Raw genomic sequence first — 14,000 nt, forward strand, 5'->3', positions numbered from 1 at the left:
CATTTCCAACTGACAAAACAGAAAGTCAACACAGGCAGCTAAGAAACAGCCTTGCTGCTCCCCCAGGCACGCCAGCCCCGTGGGCTCTGGGGCCCGGAGAAAGCAGCGGGAGGCCATTGCCCCTAGGGAAGGGGCAACGTGGCAGGAAAGCCCTCTCTGGGGCAGAAAGGGTTAAAGCCAAGTGTTCAAATATTTAGCAAATAAAACCAAAATGTCATACGGAGACTGCCAGGGCTGATGTGGTAACCATGGCAATCCATGGCCAGCCACAGATCTGAGAGTGAAGAGGCTCTGGGACTGAGGCCTGGGACAAGAGGAGATGAGAGGATGGTGGGGAGGGTCACAGAGGGCATGGCCAGCCCAGCTCACAGGGGGCAGCCCGCTGAGACCCTTGACCCCTCACGATGCACAAGCCAGAGCTGTGGACTTCAGGCCAGTCTCTCAGTCTTACAGAGACTCAGTTTTCTCTTCTATGGAGCAAGGGGAATAAATCAGCCTGTCTGCCCCTCAGGCTTGTTGTTCATTCATCTGGTAACACTTATTGAATCCCTGCTATGTGCTGGGTGCTCTTGGCTGTGGGACAGAGCAGTGAATCCAAGTCAGCCTCCACCACCATGGACATACGGCCGGAGCCGGTGCAGGTGAGATACAGTGTCAGAGCCCATGTCCAGCCAACTCCTAGAAGGGGCGCCTTGCCCTGGGAGTGGGGGCAGCCAGAAGGGTTCCTAGAGGAGGAAGCATCTGTGCTGAACCCTAAAAGTCAAAGAGGTGAAGTCAGGCAGGCAAGAGGTCTGACAAGACATGTGAAAACACTCCAAAAACTACAAAGCACTAGACAAGATGAGGTGACACCGTTGTCACCGACGTGGTTGCTAACGCGTCATCCTCTCAGCTTTCTGTCTTTGGAGGGTAGTCTGACAAGGACTCATGGCCTTTGGACTGAGCAGCTACTCACCCTCTCTTTCCTCCTTTCTCTCCAGCTGTACAGGGGCAGGTGGGCCGGTGGGAGGGCAGGCGGCGACCTCAGTTGATGCACGGTGGCCTAGCCAGGCCCTGTCCCCTGGACACACCCCCATTTCCAATTTCCCTCATGTGCTGCCATCTGTCTAGGGAGTGTTCATTAGCGTGGAGTAGGAGATGGCCGTGAGCTCAGCAGAGGAGGCCGCCATCCAGAATTTTCCTGTCAAGCCCTGTGGTCCTGGAGCCACCCTGGGGGCCTAGAGTTCCCTCCTCCTCTCTGTGCAGCACACCTGGGTTAAGGAGCTCATGTCCTCAGACCTAGCAGGCTGAGAGGGCCATCTGGAGGTCTTGGGATCTCAGGGGTCCCCAATCTGCTCAACTCTAAAGGAGTCCCTTGGCCACTGGCCCATCTGTGAGCCCAGTGAAGGCGATTCAAATCCATCAGCCAACCAGCCAGGGACAACCTTAGGAAATATCTACCGGGGGCCTGCAAGGACAGAGATCCCAGCCCCACCAGGGTAAGGCAGCTGCCATCTCCCCTGGAGGACAGACACACCTTCCCTTCTCTTCTCTCTCATGCCCCTGAAATGCTCCAGGCCAGTTTCATCCCAAACATACACAAGGCCTCTGCTCCCAGTGAATACATGGCTTGGTTAGAGCCTCTTCTCTCCATGAGAGTTGCCTGGCCCACTGTGACCACACGGTATTTCACACACACCTCATACCTGGGGCTTATCAGCCTGGGTCACAGTGGATCAAGGTCTAGGACAAGCAGCTTCCAAAGGTAGGGACTGGGTCTGAATTATTTCTGGATTCTCAATGCCTGACACATAGTAGTCCTTACCTTACAGATAAGTTCAGGATATGGCTTGAGCCCACTTTCTTCTATAGGGAGAAGGGAAAGTGAGAGCACAGAGCAAGGCTCAGCCTGAACCATCGAGTCCACTCCCTGATGGGAAGACGCCCCTGACTCATTTAGCAGTGGGCCCCCAAGGCATCTGGACCAGTGACACCTCCTGCATTCCAGATGCCCCTGTTCCTGTGACAGCAGGTTATACATACCCAGGAGGATGCTCCAACCTATGGGACCATCATGCCATGGCATGTGAGCCTTTTTGCAGTGTGAGCTGTCTCTTGAATATAATTTATGTCCTACAATTTGAAGTAATTTCCCTGTCAGCTGAGAACTCTATTGCTATTTAATAAAAATATCCACTTTTACACATCTAATAACTTAAAAGTCTCCCCTTTTATTGTTCTCCTATGTTTCAAATTCATGAGGTTGAAGACCTATATTTTGTCACTATAGTTATATTTCTGTCAGATTTGAAGTGGACTAGAAGCCTCTGGAGGCCCACACCAGATCTTGATCTGATTGATGCTTTCTACTTTGAATATGGCCAAAAACCACAGACTGAAATTAATGATCTATAAATTCCCATCCACACACTGGATGATGGGAAATCTGCCACTGCCTATGTCCTATCCTAGGTTCACAGCAGTCCCTCCATTTTAATTAGACAAACATTAATTGAGCCATGCTGTGTGCCAGGCACAGTCCTGCAGCTTCCTGCCCCTGTAGCTTCATTAAGGACACCAAGGCTCGCTCCCCCTCCCCATCCCCCCATCATGTCCCCCAGGCTCTGAGCCAGGGCACTTCCTCCCTGGGGCACTTGATCCCTTCCCCTCCTGTGTGCTCCTGGACAAGAACCTGGCCCCTGGTTATTTCCTCTCGCTCTCAATTGGCTTCTTCCTGACAGCTGCGAGACATATGCAGTCTCTCCAGGCTACACAAGCAGACCAACATCCCTCCCTCAGCACTGTGTCCTCTCCAGCTGCCACTCTGCCTTCCCTCGATTCACAGCCAAACTTCTTAGAAGACTGGCCAGTATTCAGTGTCTCCATGTTCCTCACCTCCTACTTGGTCCTCCCTTCCCCTTCCACTGCCCTGTGACTGTCACTCCCAGTGACTGTGCTGAGGAAGGACACAGTGACCTTCCCACAGCCTGGTGCAAAGGACCAGTGGGGTTCCCAACTCCTTGACCCCCCTGTGGCATAACCGACACTTCCTTCTCTGTCCCGGCTTTGTGACTCCCTCCCTTTGGGGTCTCCTCTGACCTCCCTGACTTCTCCCTCTGGGAGAAGTCTGATGTCCTCTGATGTCCCTCTGGGGACCTGTCCCATGCCTCCTCTCATCCCACTGCTCCCTGCTCATCTAGGCCTATCCTCTGCATCACCAGCCTGGAGGCGTCTGGATGCCCAGCCCCCAAACCTCAACTTCCAAAACTAACCTGGTCATCATTCCCCACCTCAGCCTCCTTCTGCGGTTTCAACTATAATGAATGGCACTCCCAGCCACTGAGTTACCCTAGCAACTGCTGGACCCCTCCTTTCCCCACAGACAGTACCTCCAACTTAATAACTGACCAAGTCTGGTCAATTCCACTTGTTCAACATCTCTTATGCACAGTCTCTCCTGCCCTGGCTCTTGTCTTACCCTGATTCAGGGTGTCACCATCCCTCATCTCGACCATGGAAACATGCTTCCAATTAGTCTTCCTGCCTCTGAAATTGGCCCTTGCAACATTTGCCATGCTGCAGCTAAAATGCAGATCTGATCATCTCTCTCCCCTGCCTGAACTCCTTCCATGGTTCTCCCTGCTGCCCACAGGACAGTTCCAAAACTCTTCAGCAAGGCAGATGAGTTCCTGCTGGTCCTGCCATGCTCCAGAGTAGACCGGCCCCACTGCCCAGGACCTTGTCCTGGAGGCGTTCTGAATGCACTCTGCAGTTTCTCATCTCAGGGCCTCTGTTCCTTTTGAGACTTCTGCCTGGGATATCCTTTCCATGCTGTGAGCCCGGCAAATACGTCCTCATTGAAGCTGAGGTGTTTTGCATGTATTATCTAATTTGATCTGCACAACAACGCTGTGGTGGGTACTATTATTAGTCCCATTTTGCAGAAAGGAGATAGACTAAGAAGCATTCAGTAACTTGCTAAAGGCTACCATACATACTACAATGTGACAAAGAACATGATTTGAACCCAAGCTGGGCTACTCTAAAATCTGTGTTCTCAGCCTCCTTCTGTCCTGCCTTCCAGGATGGCACTAAAGACATTAGAGCCATGGATTCACTCAACACTGGCAACCCCTTGGAGAAGCAAAAGTGATTTCAGGGTTTCCAGCACAGAGTACTGGGCCCCTGTCCCAGGCTCTGCACAGAGTAGACCCTCGTTAAGTACACAATGAATGAATGAATGCACTAGATGGGTAAGAAGGGTAGAGGAGGGAGGATATTGTGGGAGCAATAAAGTGTTCAGTGTCTCACTGGTCAGAATGGCCATCATCAAAAAGTCTACAAATAATACATGCTGGAGAAGGTGTGGAGAAAAGGGAACCCTCCCACACTGTTGGTGGGAATGTAAATTGGTGCAGCCACTACAGAAAACAGAATGAAGCTTCCTTAAAAAACTAAAAGTAGAGTTGCCATATGATCCAGAAATTCCACTCCTGGGCATATATCCAGAAAAGATGAAAACTCTAATTCAAAAAGATACATGCACCCCAATGTTCACAGTGGCACTATTTACAATAGCCAAAACATGGGAGCAACCTAAGTGTCCATCAACAGATGAATGGATAAAGAAGATATTATATAGACACACAATGGAATACTAGTCAGCCATAAAAAAGAACGAAGTAATGCCATTTGCCGCAACATGGAGTGCCCTAGAGATTACCATACTAAGTGAAGTAAGTCAGAGAAAGACAAATATCATATATCACTTATATGTGAATCTAAAATATAATACAAATGAACATATTTACAAAACAGAAACAGACTCGCAGACATAGAAAACAAACTTATGGTTACCAAAGGGGGAATAAATTAGGAGTTTGAGATTAACAGATATACACCACTACATATAAACTGTATAAACTGTAAGGGCCTACTTTACAGCTATACAGGGAAATATATTCAATATCCTGTAATAAACCATAATGGAAAAGAATCTAAAAAAGAATATATATATAACTGAATCACTTTGCTGTACACCTAAAACTAATACAATGTTGTCAATCAACTATACTTCAATAGAAAGAAAGAAAAGAAACAAAGAGAGAGAAAAGAGAAGAAACAAAGGGAGACAGAAAGGCGAAGGAAGGGAGAGAGGAAGGGAGGGAGGGAGTTACATGTTGAGCTAGGGGTGTGCTGATGGTCCCTAAAACGTGAGTCTGCAGCCTGGGGAGAGGAGGTTTGCACTGGTGATCTGTGATCACCAAACCACAGGAATAAATGGACTCTCCAAGGGAGAGTGCAGTTTTCAAAGTTTTGATAAATAACACAACAACCAATGCATTTTGCTTTTCATTTCTTTCCAGGACACGCTAGCCTGAGGAGAACAGATGTCCGGGCCTTTGAAGGCTCCGTGCTCCAAGATGCCAAGAGAAGAGGAGACCAAGGAGACACGGGGCAGCCATCCTCAAACGACAGGGGCTGCCTCGTGGGAAACACAGGCACCTCTTTTCCCTACTCCAGAAGAGAGGCGGGCTGAGTGGAATTTTCAGAGAGGCCCGTTTCCTCTCAGTGGAAGGGCAGACTTTCTAGAACTCACACTGCCCAGCCAGGGAGAGCCTCCCTCAAGAGGCAGTGAGTCCCGGTGACAGGCCGGCCCACAGAGGCTGGAGGGGCCTCCTGCACTGGTGAGGGGTGCGCCCCCTCCTGTCACCTCTGAGGACCTACCGAGCCTCAGGTGCATGACTTGAAGCCAGAGTTTGGTTGAGAGGTTCCCAATAATGTTTCAGAGTCTTCTTTCTCAAAAACACAAGTTGTCCAAACTAATAACAAATACGAACACTATTCTAGAAGGTACGCCTAGCCTCCTGTGTGTGCTGGGCCAGGGCCAGGGCCAGGGGCCTGGATGTGAGCGACTGGGGCAGGGCTGGGGGGAGGTGGAAACACGGTCATCTGGTTCCTGCTAAAATTTAGCCAAGTGACCATTAACTGGTGTTGATGAGGAAGTGACGAGCATATCCTTAACACAGGCCCCTGACTTCACCCCACGGAGGAGAGGAGCCATACGCTCACCCTGCCCTACTTCCCAACAGATAAGCAGCAGCTGGCCTTTCCCTACTGAAGAGGCTTTCCAAGCGTCCCCTCTGGATCAGCACCGGCCATCACGCTTGGGATAACCCTCCCCCCACTCTCAGGAAGCAGGTCCCCCAGACGGCGGGCACCAACCGCAATCAGAGAATTACAGAATCGGGAGGGGAGGGGGGCGGGACGGGTGCTCAGGGTCCCCAATGAACAGATGTGGAAACTTGAGGCCCAAGACCACAGAGCTGAGTCATGGTCTAAAAGGCTTTGGAAACCAGATAGCTTGAATCCAGCATTCTTTCATTCAAAATATGCCCTGCAGACACCTGCTCTCTGTCAGACACCGTGGGTCCCTGGAAATACAAAGATTAACAGCGGGCTTCCCTGGTGGCGCAGTGGTTGAGAGTCCGCCTGCCGACGCAGGGTTCGTGCCCCGATCCGGGAGGATCCCAAATGCCGCAGAGCGACTGGGCCCGTGAGCCATGGCCACTGAGCCTGCGTGTCCGGAGCCTGTGCTCCACGGCGGGAGAGGCCATGGCAGTGAGAGGCCCACGTACGGCAAAAAAAAAAAAAAAAAGATTAACAGGATCATTGTCCCTGAGGGTGGGGGAAAGGATACAGAACAGAAAATCACAATATGGTCAGGTGAGTGCATACAAGGGTCCTGCTGACTGTCTGGGCCCAAACCGTTCCCACTTCCCTCTGGCAGGAGAAGGTCCCACTAGACCTTTCCAGAAGAAAGAACTTCACTGGACAGGTAAGAGGCACAGAGGGAGCCAGGTTCTGGTGACTCCCCACGTGACAGTGGGCCAGGGAGGATAAGGGGCTGGGCGGCGGGAGCTGAGAGTGCAGGAAGGGCCGGGCTAGAGCAGGGAGGAAGTCCAACCACCCGCCAGTACCGGGCAGTTGTGACAGTGACCATCTGGTGGGCACAGCTTGTACCTGGACGAGGTCCAGCTGGAAGCAGTGGGACAGAGGTCACAGGAAAGAGACCAGTTTCCACTTCATAAAGGCCCACTCTGCACTGTCAACTGTTACCCCCCCTGCTTATGAGTTGGGTGATATGACTTCCATACTTCAGATGCGGAAACCGATGCAGCCCAGAGAAGTTGTTATTGGCTCAAGGTCATTCAGGCTGAAGTGTCTGAGCCAGGATTTAATGCCACTGACTTCACTTTGTTTCTCCAAACTGTGAGTGTCAGGCCAAGACAAGTGACTGAAAAGCATCCTCTGCTGCCCATAATTAGGGTGAAGCAGAGACTGGCTATGAGCTGAGGATGGACAAAGTGTGCCCAGCGAGGTGCTAGCCTATCAGCATCACGGCCCTGCCACCAGGCCAGAACTGAGGTCACAACTGCAGTTGGGTGGGATCAGGTCTGAGAGCCAAGGCTGCAAGCCCTAGAGGGAGGTGGGGTAGGACCCCAAGAGAATCAGAGGGAGGGATGCCTGGCTCTTCCCATCCCAATGCCTGGAGTGGAAAGCAGCAGCAGTCAGGTTGAGTGGAACCGTCGTGCGGGTGTGAGGCTGAGATCAGCTCCTCTCCCCTCCCTCAAGCCTGGATCACAGATGAGTTCATGACTCTGCCTTTTTCTCTGGCCTGTGCAACCCCTCTGCACAGGTCAAGGTGATACACAGTAGTATAGACGCCCTCTAGATGAGGGTTCAGGGGCTCAGAGAAGTTGAGGAGATACATGGGTCCCACAGCTGGTTTGGGGTGGGGTGAACCCAGCCTGGAGCCCCGACTGTGACTCATGGTCCTGTCTCTGATCCTGGCCCGTTCCTCCTGCCTGTACTCCTGGCTCCTTTCTGGGGTTGACTGGACCACGGTCTGGGTTAAAGCCCACCTGCGTTGCCCAGGTCAGACCCCACGAAGGAAGCTGCTTGGTGGTGTCTGGGACTCTCAGCCTCCCCACACCTGTGACCCCCCCAGAGATTAAACAGTCCCCACCTTCTAGATTAGTGTCCTCTGGTTATCAACAGAGTGGAGGTAAGGTGGCCTGGAGCCAGGGCTCCCACACCCAGGCCAGCCGCAGAGGTCCGTGACACCCAGCGGCAAAGCAGAGCCCCTCCAGGAGCAGGAGACACTGGCCCATCTCTGCCTGTGCAGCCGCTCAGCCCAGAAACGCTGAGTGACAAAAGCGATGAGATTTGAAGTGTTTTACAGTTTACAGAGCTCTCTCATACACTCCCCATTCATCCTCACAACGACCCATAAATGGCAGAATAAAACCGCCATGTTCCAGACGAGGAAAAGTTCACATGTTCCAGTCCAGAAAGGTCTCAGGGCTGGCCAAAGACACGCTGTAAGAAGAGGTCATGGGCGAGACTCGGCCCCAGCTTTTCTGACTCTGAGTTCTGGTCTTTGTCAATTTCTTGCCTGCTGCCCAGATGTGGATCTATCTGTGCTCCTCCAGCCAAATGACAGGAGTTATATTTAGATGCGTATGCATGTGAGAAAAAACATCTGGATACTTTAGAACTACCCAGGGCCCCAGCAGAGCAGGTCAGCCTGAAGGGCCCAGTGAGAGGGAGACCCATTGTCATGAGAAGATGCTACAGATATGCTCACTCCTGCCTGCCCTTCCCAGCCCAGGTTGAACCATCCTCCCTACATCGGCCAAACTGGAGTGCACCCCAGAGGTTAAGCCAATACCTCTCTGGGTGCCAAGTGACTCCTGGACAGCAAGAAACAGAGGCCCCTTCAACTCCAGCAGCTTCTATTCTATCTAGAAAATGTCTCCTCCCTGGCAGAGTCCCATGGGAGTAAAGTCTACACCAGTCAGAAATACAGATTCCCGGTGGTATCTGGTGCAGTGTGTGTGTGTGTGTGTGTGTGTATGCAGGGGCACAGCAGGCAGGTCTGTTTCACTTGGGGGACTCAGTGGCTCAAGTTCAGAAAGGATCCAGCAAGAGATAGAAAGGGCAAAGCAAGTCTCACCGTAGAATGGTGCAGAATGAAAATTCTAAGCAGGACTGCCCCCCAACTCATGAAGTCGTGTTTGCCTCTGGGATCCCCACTTGAAGATAATGTCACAGTTGTTCTAAAGCCACAGGGCAGCCTCACAATTCCCTCTCCCACGAGGGTCCAAACCAAAAGAGAAGATCCACAATCTCAGATACCTTTTGCTGAAATCACCCAAGTAGCTACTGAAAGGGTAGGTTTGGGAGGGGGGACGGGCTCAGCCTGGAGCAAAGGAATAGCCCCTGCATGAAGGGGTGTGGGCGAGGGCACCTACCTGGACTTCACGTGTGTGATAGGCGATGATCAAACCCAAAAGGATGATGGTGGACAGACTGATAAGGCATTTCAGGGCCAGTGAAAACATGGAATCCTGCAGGAGAAAGGGAAAGAGAGGATTAGGGAAATCCGGGAGGGAGCATCTCATTTTACTCTGAGGCTGTGTTAAGGGGTGGGGGTGAGGGGCAGTGAAGGCAAAGGAAAGACTGTCACCAGAGCCTCCTGGGAGCAGGATACAGCACAAAGGTAGCCTGAGCCCCGAAAGTACCTTGGGCTGGGCCCTGGGCCGGCTCCGTCTCAGCAGCTGCCCTCTGAGCCTCTGTTTTCTAGGGTTAAATCATATTTGCATTCCTGTGATGAACCCTGCTTGGGTGTGATGTATTCTGTTTGTTATACATGGCCTAGACTCGGTTTGCTGATGTGTTGTTTAGAATATTTGCCTCCATGCTCAGAAGTCACATGAACATAATTCTTTTCGATGCTGCTGTTATATGGTTTGGGCATCAATACTGTGCCAGCTTGAGCCTCCCTTTTCTCTTAACAAACCTGAACCAGAGGCTTCCGAGGTCCCTTCCATCTCTGACAATGCAGAGTTCTTTCAGGAATGAATGAGAATGTCCTGGCAGCAGCTCTCATCTCCCGTTTTAGGGCCAAGGGCGGGGAGGGAAGCGAGGGTGGCAGAGGAGCTACTGGAAAGAGAAGGGGGCCGAGCACAGGAGCAGAGAGGGGTCCTGGGCAGGAGAAGGGCCCTGAGGGTCCCTCCAGCTGAGGCTCGGGGAAACAGGGTGGGCCACTTGCCTTCACTGCAGTCCTCCAGCCCCAGGGCAGCTTAGGGGACCCACGTGGTTAGCAGCAAGAGCTCTGGGACCAGCCAACAGAATCCAAACCCTGACGTAGCCACTTACTAGCCACGTAACCTCAGTCTGCTCACTCCATCTCTCTGTGCTCAGTTGCCTCAGACATCAGATGGGGACAACATCAGTACCTACGTCTCAGGGCTGCTGTGAAGGATAAAGGCATTTGTCTATGTAAAGTGTCTAGCCCAGTGCCAGGCCCTGTGAGGGCTGGCTACTATCATCTACCTCACCTCCTCTACAGGGCTGGTGCCTCCTGGGCATTTGGAAGCCAGGGAGTAGAGGCAGCTCCCAGTCCCAAAGGAAGGCAAGAACACAGCCCTGAGCAAAGGCAGCAGAAAGCCAGGCAGTACTTCCAAGCACTGTGTTGTGGCTTCACGTATCCTGAGAGAGGCACGCCACATGAGAAACAGCCCCCATGCTCCAGAATCATAACATGCCTGATGTCTGCAAAGCACCTTACAGTTTACAAGGTGGTTTCACATCTTGTTCTCATCCATCCTTGAGACAGCCCTTGGCCTCTGGCCCAGCTTTATAGATATTACAGGCAGAGGCTCAGAGAGGTGAGTGGCTCATACCAGAGTTCAAAGCCAAGACCTCTGACTCTCAGCCTGACTCCCAGCCCAGAGCACTGCCCGCACCCCTCAGGCCCACTCTCAATGGGAAACAGTAAAAATGTGAGAAGTGCCCATTTACACAGACCCAAATGACTACATAAGACGATAATGGAAGGTGTTTCGAAGGTGAGATATGATTAATTACCACATGAAACCTACAATAGAGCTAGGGAGGGAGACATCACGGTCCAAGAAAGCAAGCTTTCAGAGACAGAGGGAGAGGTGGCTGAGATCGCCAGCGTTGGGGGGGAGGGGGTGTCCAATATGGCAGCCACTTAGAGTCAGTGGAGGGCTTGGACTTAAACCCAGGACTCCCAGATGCCCAAGTCCCTGTTCTCAACCACCCTCTGCAGGCTGAGATGGAAAGAAAGCAGCTCTCCCTGGTGTCTGCCAATCTACCATTCATTTATTTGATATAGTTTTGGGGCCCACTCTGTGCCAGACACAAGCTAGTGCTGGGGACCCAAGGGAGAACTAATGAAGGAGCGGGGACCCAAGGGAGAACTAATGAAGGAGCTCATTCATTCTTTCTTTCTTTCATGACGATTTCAACAACTTCTCATTTCTTGAGCACCTGCTAGATGTCCAACAGTGTGCTGGATACTGCAGGATATTTATAGAGGGCCCCTGCCCACCACAAGTTTCCAATCTGGCTTATACACAAACCCCAGCTTTCTACACTGTACAGGGTCATCCAGCTGTGGGGAAAATTCTCCATTCTGCCCTGCCCAGAGACAACAGTCTAAGCATAATCCACTTTTCATTTAGCCTCTTGCATGTTCTACACTTAATGAGAGCAGCCTGCAATCATTTACTCAGTGCACATGCACAGAGGTGCCTTGGGGGGTATTCTGCTGCTCCAGTTAAGGGCCCAAAGGAAAACAGAACACAGTTCCAGCCCTCAGGAAGGTTCCACTCTTCGAAAGCACTATTGGATGCCTGAAACACCACCCAAAGCGCAAGACCGACTGGGGCTGAAGAGAGCAGGTGGTGAATTCAGGGACACTCAGATACTTTTAGGACAAGACTACCTCCCTATAGGAATCAACTGGGGACAGATCATGATGTTTTTGAGCCAGAAATGACCATAACTTTCTTCTCAAAGGGGTCTGACATCTGGGGAGCATCATGCCTCCCCAGGGAAGGATTTGGGATCGGCTGTGCATTTCAAACTTTAATTTGTTTCTTTTGGCAGAAAGTAACTGAAATCAGAATCCAAGTCTATTTCCAACATTTTTAGAGGAAGAGGTGAAGGGAAAGGGGCCAGATGCTGTCTCTTCTCCTTTGAGCTTCTTCCTTTTGTTCTAAAACTCAAAGCCTTTACATAAGAGTCAACTCCACCTGCTTCTTCATTTTGGTCAGTGAAATCTCATCGGCCAGTCCCAGCCCCATAGGGAGATGAGTGTGCACTGGATCAGTGGGAATGCTCATTACTTCACAGCTTTCCTTGCATTCTCTATCAATCACATGTCAATAAAAATTAAACCATCAACCATTTTTAATAGCAGGAAAATACGTCAAAGAAGTCTGGCTGGATTAGAAATGTTTTCTATTTGTTAAAATGTTGAATTATCATCTTTTCTTTTCTGTCTGAACTCCACTGAAGCTTGAAATTGATATGGTTCTTTGGGTGATGGCAGCAACTCAGGGCTGGCTAATTAGCTGCCATACACCACATGTGTGTATGTACACACACTTGCTCAGCCCCCACTCACTGCTATCTAAGGGCCAAAGGGACTCATAGGGCTGGAAGGGAGTCCTGTGGTCAACTGGTCAACACTTCTCTCCTGCAACTCAGAATTTTTCAATAGAGTAATATCCTTAATACACAGGAATGCTTAAGAATTATATCCCAACAGATGAGAGTTGTTTTTTTAAAGCCATTTATTCCTAAATGTCCCAAAATATTAGAGTGGGTAAGTAAATTGGAGAATAGCCAGTGATGGAACACTGTGTTGCCACTTCTGCAGAGAATATTTGAAGATATCAGGAAAGGATCATGATATAATATCAAGTCAAAAACCCAGACCCCAAAACTGTAAATATGGTATATTTCCAATTATTTTTTAATTTTTTACTTTTTTAATGTAAAAAAAGACTGCAAATATATAGTGTCATTCTATAAAGTGTCAGGGTACTCAGTTGTATTACCTCTGATGATCTGAGTACAACAGGTGCTTAATAAGTGCTTCTTGAAACTACTTAACAATAGTACTTTTATTTTTACCTAACATTTATTAAGTACTGACTACATACCAGGTCCCAGACTATGCCTTCTATACAGATTACTTCACATTCTCACCCTACAGATGAGGTCATAATGTCTCCATTTTACTGATTAAAAAACAAAACAAAACAAAACAAAACTGAGGGTCATAGAGACAAAGTGACTTTCCCAAGGTCATACAGCTAGCCCAGACTTTAGCTATATATCAGATTTTTCTATATACCACGCTTCCCCCCTGCCTTCAAAACGAACTAGGCTCCCGTGTGAGATAGTGAGTTCCTGTCACCTTAGTAGAGGCTGGCTACAGCCATCAGGGGTGCTGTAGAGGAGATTCCTAGCAGGGAAGGAGGGTGCACCACATTCCTGCAAGATGCCCCTATCCACGTGGTCCTGTTCTGTTCCAAGCCATGAGCCAGCCCTTCACAGATCTGTGACTTGTTGACGACAACAACCCGTTATAAAGCGCTACTGTAGGGGCCTACCATGCAAGGTGGACATCGTCAACCCACTCTTACAGAGAAGGAAACAGAGGCGCCAAGAAGTTACCTAATTTGTCCAAGGACATGGCCAACCAATGGCCAAGTCAGGACTGAAGAAGCCAGGATTTACTCCAGATCATCTACTTCCAGGTTCTGTGCCCTGCCTGTGCACCAACACCCCACCTGCCCGGCTGGTCAGGCCTTTCCAGCCTCCAATTTCTTCAGTGAGGCTTCTCAGAACTGCTCTAGCCCTTCCTCCCCGAGGCTGTGCAGACTGTGATGGAGTGTGTTCCCAGCTTCTGAGCCAGCCATATAAATTGCTCTCCCGGCCGCCCTGTAGCTTCCAAAGACAAGCCAGAATTGTAATGATTATGGTAGATTTTCCAGAGACTTTGAAGTTCTAAATGTATTATATTGTTTGGAACATTTGAAAATAACAGAAAACCATGCAGGCAGAGTCCTAGAGGGGCATTGAACAGAAGTTAAATACCAGGTAGAGATGTGCAGGTGCCTTCCCCAAAGTGT

At 50.3% G+C, this 14,000-nt stretch overlaps 1 protein-coding gene across 3 annotated transcripts in view; it reads right to left on the reverse strand.

Annotated features, from left to right (window-relative positions):
* KCNN3 (potassium calcium-activated channel subfamily N member 3) overlaps positions 1 to 14,000 on the reverse strand; it is a 186,293-nt gene that overhangs the window by 116,723 nt on the left and 55,570 nt on the right. For all 3 annotated transcript variants that reach the window (XM_067727962.1, XM_067727963.1, XM_067727960.1), the window contains exon 2: positions 9,297 to 9,392. In XM_067727962.1, coding sequence (XP_067584063.1) covers positions 9,297 to 9,392 — 96 coding nt within the window. The remainder of the gene's footprint in view (positions 1 to 9,296; positions 9,393 to 14,000) is intronic.

The sequence above is a fragment of the Pseudorca crassidens genome, chromosome 2 (genome assembly GCF_039906515.1).
Source record: "Pseudorca crassidens isolate mPseCra1 chromosome 2, mPseCra1.hap1, whole genome shotgun sequence".
Classification (NCBI taxonomy): Eukaryota; Metazoa; Chordata; class Mammalia; order Artiodactyla; family Delphinidae; genus Pseudorca; species Pseudorca crassidens.